General features: G+C 40.5%; 2 protein-coding genes across 2 annotated transcripts; both read left to right on the forward strand.

Moving 5' to 3' along the window:
• The first annotated feature begins 3,245 nt into the window (after positions 1 to 3,245).
• On the forward strand, positions 3,246 to 4,969 carry LOC138893585 (uncharacterized). The gene is made up of 3 exons (XM_070178220.1): positions 3,246 to 3,523; positions 3,621 to 4,358; positions 4,465 to 4,969. The coding sequence occupies exons 1-3, from the start codon at positions 3,246 to 3,248 to the stop codon at positions 4,967 to 4,969; spliced, it is 1,521 nt and encodes a 506-aa protein (XP_070034321.1).
• A 122-nt stretch (positions 4,970 to 5,091) lies between these two features.
• On the forward strand, positions 5,092 to 5,463 carry LOC138893586 (uncharacterized). Its single transcript, XM_070178221.1, has one exon. The coding sequence runs from the start codon at positions 5,092 to 5,094 to the stop codon at positions 5,461 to 5,463; it is 372 nt and encodes a 123-aa protein (XP_070034322.1).
• The last annotated feature ends 984 nt before the right edge of the window (positions 5,464 to 6,447 follow it).

Consider the following 6,447-nt stretch of genomic DNA (forward strand, 5'->3'; position numbering starts at 1 on the left):
TTTTATCTTTCATCTTTTACATTTTAGGCGTTAATTGCATTTTTAGCATCTAGTTTGTCACGACCCGAAATTTCCACCGTCGGGACCGTGATGGCGCTTAACATTTTACTTGCTAAGCAAGTCAACGTTAGAATAATTTATCCTTTTTAACAATTTAAATTTAATTAATGAAGAAGAACTGATGTAACTGCCATAATCCAAATATAAATGCGGAAGGTAAAACCATAAAAACATCTGCTACCAATTCCTGAACCTGGTGTCACAAGTGCACGAGCTTCTAGGGTCTGAAATAAATACAACGTTGTCTGAATGAAAATACACATCTAAATAAAATAAAGACGGGGACTTTAGGAGCTGCGGGCGCTGAGCAGTTGCACCTAAAGTCTCTGCAGGCTGTCCAATCCGAGCTCTCTAGTAGCCGCCGCTGGGACCATCTCCAAAATCTGCACAGTATGCAAAGTGTAGTATCAGTACAACCGACCCCATGTACTGGTAAGTGCCGAGTCTAACCTTGACGAAGTAGTGATGAGGCTAAGGCTGGTCACCTACGCTACAACCAGAATGTAGTATATAATAATGACAGAAAAGTGGGAATACTGAACAGAATTAAACAGTCAATTGAAAGTCATAACCACAACCTCAAGAATAAACCAGCATCGTCCAGAATCACCAATCTTTAATAATTCAGATACAAATACCAAAGATAAAACCAACACAGCTCATGAAATGGAAACATATAGGTTGTTGCGGCGAGCAACCTGATCCCACCGTACATCTCATACTCCTCCCTTATTTCCTCATAATAGCATAAACAACAGTGAATATACATAAAAGTAGTGCGGCGTGCAACCCGATCCCACCATATCACAATAACACAATCATAGTTCACCCTTATGCCACCAAACAATCCACCCTTACTATACCTCGGATGAGCTAAGGAAGTCCAAGCAGAACATGTACAAGCATATGCTACCCAAGAAACCAGTGAGCAATGAAGAAGCGGAGGAGTTCTTTAAGAAGATTAAAACTTGAGAGTACTCGATAGTCGACCAACTCCGGAAGACTCCCTCCGAGACATCACTCCTATCTCTATTGGTAAGTTCAAATGAACACCAAAAAGTGCTCCTCGAAACATTGAATGAAACATATGTCCCAGTTGAAACTAATATCGAACAACTGGAAATGATAGCCGAAAGATTTTTTGAGGTCAATAAGATCTCATTCAGCCGCAATGATTTGCCTGCAAAAGGAGCGGTCCACAACAAATCCCTCCACCTGACTGTTAAATGTGAGGGCTACTATGTGAAAATGGTCATGCTGGATGGAAGGTCTAGAGTAGATATTTGTCCTATCTTAACGCTCCAGAGAATGGAAATCGTTACAGAAAGAATTCGGGCCAATATTGTCTATGTACGAGCCTTTAATGGGGTCAAGAGAGACACAATCAGAGAAATTGATCTAATCTTAACCATTGGACCCGTGGACTTTGAGGTTACCTTCTAAGTCTTGGATATGGAAGCCTCATACAATTTCCTTCTTGGTAGACCATGGATTCATGCCGCTAGAGTTGTTCCTTCCACTCTCCACTAGATGGTCAAGTTTCAGTATGACAATCAAGATATCGTTGTCTATGGAGAAGACGAGCAATCTATTTACCGGGACCCCTCAGTCTCGTGTATTGAAGCCAAAGAAGGCAGTGAGCACATCGTGTATCAAGCTTTTCAAATTGTGGTCACTGACTAATTTGAAGAAGTGGCCCCACTACCTAAACCTTGTTTGTTTAATTCTTCAATCATGGTTGCCACCCAAATAATCATAAATGGGTACAACGCCCGAAAATGGCTCGTAGTATATCTGCAGGGCATTACTGAGCTCATTTCCCCGGTTGTCAATGAGAAGTTTTTTGGGTTGGGTTTCCGAGCTATAGAGGCTGACAGAACATAGGCTAATAACCGCAAAAAAATGGATGGGTCCTGTACCATCCCATTCCACATCTCGCCCAATCATTTGTCAAACAAAAGTATGTGGAGGAAGAAGAAGAGTCCTTCACAGCTGAAGAAATTGATGATATCTACGGAGCTTTGAAAAAAATGCTATATGAATCCCACATGGTCCAGCCAGGGGAGGGCACGAGCCGCGCAGGGTGCAGTATATGGGACCATATTTCAAGCTCCGGAACTGGAAGGCTACCGCGTTCCCCGTCAGGCGAAAATCCGATAATTCAGTCTTGCCATCTTTTCTGCATTACGAGTTATTTCAGGGTGTAACTCGAATATTTTGCTTTTAATTCTGATGTAAACCCTCATATCTTTCAATTTAATGAAATGGAATCAATATTTCATTGTTCATAGATGTCTCTTTTCCTTGGTTCTGATTTTTCTATTTTTCCTATCTTTTCATTTCAGTTCTAATAATGCGGACCTTAATAACATGACATGCTTGCGGACTTCATGCTCAGATCCTAAAACGTTGTCTAACTTTGATATAATGAATCAAGAGCCAGAATATGATGAAGATGCTGCTTTTAGGGAAATAAATTGAGAATTGGAACAATTTGAGAATAAGCCTAAGCCAAACTTAAATGAAACTGATCCAGTTAATTTGGGAAATTCTGAAGAGATTCGAGAAACCATGATAAGCATTCACGCTGATGAGAGATGCCTTGATCCAACTTTTATTTGAATTCAAAGTCATGTTTGCATGGTCTTATGATGATATGCAAGGGTTGAGTATTGATTGTTGATTTGGTGGTACATAAATTGCCTACCTACCTCGGTTACCCGCTCGTCCAATAAAAGCAAAGAAAGTTCAAAATCGACATCAGTGATAAGATCAAGGAAGAAGTCACCAAACAACTAAAAGCTGGTGTGATCCGAGTGGTACGATACACCACATGGTTGGCTAATGTGGTACCGGTGCCAAAGAAAGATGGAAAAACCCGAGTTTGTGTTGATTATTGGAATTTGAACAAGGCAAGTCCCAAGGACAACTTTCCATTGCCAAACATCCACATTCTCGTTGATAATTATGCTAAACACGAGATACAGTCTTTCGTGGATTGTTATGATAGGTATCACCAGGTTCTGATGGATGAAGAAGATGCAGAAAAGACTGCTTTTACCACACCTTAGGGCACTTACTGTTATAGGGTCATGCCATTTAGTCTGAAAACTGTCAGGGAAACCTATATGAGAACTATGACTCCAATCTTCCATGACATGATGCATCAGGAGATTGAGGTATAGATGGATGATGTGATCATTAAATCCAGAATGCAAGAAGACCATGTGCGAGATCTAAGGAAGCTTTTGACAGATGAGTGTCAAGAAGCTTTTGATAAAATCAAAGAGTATCTGTCAAATCCATCGGTGTTGGTTCCACAAGAGCCAGGAAGACCTTTGTTCTTATATCTGACAGTCCTGGAAAATTCTTTTGTGTGTGTCCTGGGGAAACACGATGTAACCGGTAAGAGAGAACAAGCCATATATTATCTGAGCAAGAAGTTCACCAGTTATGAAGCCATGTACAATTTGTTGGAAAGAACTTGTTGTTCCCTAACTTAGGTCTCCCAAAAAGCTCTGGTATTACTTGCTGGCTTACACAACATATCTCATAACCAGGATGGATCCTTTGAAGTATATATTCCATAATCCAATGCCCACTGGAAGGTTAGCAAAATGGCAAATCCTGCTCAACGAGTTTGACATTGTCTATGTCACTCTCACGACGATGAAAGCTCAAGCCTTGACGGATCATCTAGCTAAGAACCCGATCGATGTTGAGTACCAACCATTAAGCACTTATTTTCCAGAAGAGGAAGTAAACTCGGTTGAAGTGATTCCAGAGAACGTCAATGCCTGGAAAATGTTCTTTGATGGGGCTGTAAACACAAAAGGCATAGGGATTGGGGCAATTTTGATCTTACGCACATGTCAACATTATCCGACCATAGCCCGGCTTTGGTTAATTTTCATGAACAATACTACTGAGTATGAAGCATGTATCATGGGTATGAACATGGCGGTTGATATGGATGTACAAGAGTTATTAATCATTGGCGATTCTAATTTAATTATACGGCAAACCCAAGGTGAATGGGAAACTCGAGACATCAAACTTATCCCTTACAGGCAACATGTGGAAGATCTGAGTAAACAGTTTAAGTCCATCGAGTTCAAGTATATTCCTCGATTCCACAATGAGCTAGTTGATACACTAGCTACTCTAGCTTCAATGCTACCATACCCGAGTAATATTCATATTGACCCGCTGGAAATTCAGGTTCAAGAAAGGCATGGTTATTGTAACGCAGTCGAATTAGATCCAGATGGTGAGCCATGGTATCATGATATCAAAAGGTTCTTGAAAACAATAATATCCCGAGTAGGTCAGTGGAGATCAAAAGAGAACTATCAGAAGGCTTGCAAGCAGTTTCTTTTTTAGCAAAGAGTTTTTGTACAAAAGAACTCCAGATCTGAATCTTTTGAGGTGCGTAGATTCTCGAGAAGCTGAAGGGATCATGAACGAAGTGCATTTGGGAGTACGTGGGCCTCACATGAACATGTATGTCCTTGCAATGAAAATCCTCCGGACAGGTTATTACTGGATGACCATGGAAAAAGATTGTTTCAGTTTTGTCCGAAAATTCCATCAGTGTCAGATACATAGTGACCTGATTTATGCACCATCTTCAGAATTACATCCAATGTCAGCACCATGGCCGTTCATTGCTTGGGGCATGGATGTTATTGGGCCAATCGAATTGAAAGCTTCAAATGGGCACAGATTCATCTTGGTTTCCATTGATTATTTCACAAAGTGGGTTGAAGCAGTCACTTTCAACGCCGTCACTAAGAAAGCAGTGGTGTATTTCGTACATTCCAACATTATTTATCATTTTGGTATTCCTAAAACTATCATTACAAACAATACTCCAAATCTGAACAACCACTTGATGAGGGAGTTATGAGAACAATTTAAATATACGCATCATAATTCTACCCTTATCGACCCAAAGCTAATAGTGCCGTTGAAACTGCAAACAAGAACATCAAAAAGATTCTCACAAAAATGGTTTAGGGGTTCCAGACAATGGCATTAAAAGTTGCCTTTGCACTATTAGGATATCGTACAACCGTGCACACATCAGTTAGGGCCACTCCCTACTTATTGGTTTATGGCACTGAAGAAGTAAAACCTGCAGAAGTTAAGATTCCCTCTCTTCGGATCATTATTGAAGCTGAGATCGAGGATGATAAATGGGTTAAAACCCGGTTGGAGCAGTTGACTATGATTGATGAAAAGCGAATGGCCACAGTTTACCATGGCCAGTTGTACCAACAAAGAATGGCCCAAGCATACAACAAGAAAGTGCGGCCCAGGAAATTTGAAGCGGGGCAACTCGTTCTGAGATGTATTCTCCCGCATCATAAAGAAGCTACAGGAAAATTTGCTCCAAATTAGAAAGGTCCATACATTGTAACAAGAGTGCTGCCAAAATGAGCGCTATATTTGGGAGACATCGAAGGAAATATCTGTGAGACAGATGTCAATGGAGATGCAGTCAAAAGGTACTGTGTTTGACCCTTTACGCAGCTTTAATACTCTCTGATTGGGATGCTGAATGCCTTCATTCTTACTACCCAAACACTATCAACTCTTCGCAAACCCTTTGAGCCGGTTACCTTTCTTTGATTACCTTCTTTGGAACCTGAAAGTTATTATTGAAAAAAAAAATGAAAAAAAGAGAGAAAAGAAGAAAAAAAGAAGTTCACATCATTGAACTACGTTCGACTTGATTCCAAAAGGATACATAGGCAACCTCTCTCTAGGGTTCAGTCACACCAAAACAAAAATGCACATTCCCCCAAAAGTTGAAACTGGGGCAGATGTTATAATGGTTCGGTGATGGTTTCGCCTGTAAGGTTCCAAAGTTGTAATTCAATCCAAATTATTTTTATCCAAATTCATTTCAAGTCCTTCCGATCAATCGGCAAAGATGTTCAAATTTAGGGGATACAGTTACTTAGATTTGATGCAACCAAAATGAGAGAAATAAAATGAGAGAGTCTTATTGGTGAAAATCCTCGCAGGCACCGTAAGGCGATGGGGAGTAAAGAAGCTAAAACGAGAAAGTTTTGTTAGTTAAAACTCGCAAAGAGCACTATAAGGCGATGGTAAGAAGAGAAATGAGAGAGGTCAGTTGGTAAAAACCTGCAAAGGGTGCCACTGATCGAAAAGAGGATCCTCACAGCCATTGGCATCGACATAGTCCTAGGTATGGTTTCTCGGTTTTGAGGCAAAAGTTGTGATGAATTTCTGAGAGTCGGACGGTTTACACATATCAGGCATCCAGTCTAAAAGGCATGTCACGTTCATTGAAGCATGCATGTACTCCAGGTAAGTCCTTTCCTTTTCCCGAAAGGGATACCTCTTATTTAAACTCAT

The sequence above is a fragment of the Nicotiana tomentosiformis genome, chromosome 6 (assembly GCF_000390325.3).
Source record: "Nicotiana tomentosiformis chromosome 6, ASM39032v3, whole genome shotgun sequence".
Classification (NCBI taxonomy): Eukaryota; Viridiplantae; Streptophyta; class Magnoliopsida; order Solanales; family Solanaceae; genus Nicotiana; species Nicotiana tomentosiformis.

Coding starts and splice junctions, on each gene's coding strand:
- LOC138893586 (XM_070178221.1), top strand. CDS start 5,092: ATGGCATTAAAAGTTGCCTTTGCACTATTAGGATATCGTACAACCGTG.
- LOC138893585 (XM_070178220.1), top strand. CDS start 3,246: ATGGATGATGTGATCATTAAATCCAGAATGCAAGAAGACCATGTGCGA. Junction 3,524..3,620: donor TTCACCAGTTATGAAGCCAT/GTACAATTTGTT, acceptor TCTCATAACCAG/GATGGATCCTTTGAAGTATA. Junction 4,359..4,464: donor TGGTATCATGATATCAAAAG/GTTCTTGAAAAC, acceptor TTTGTACAAAAG/AACTCCAGATCTGAATCTTT.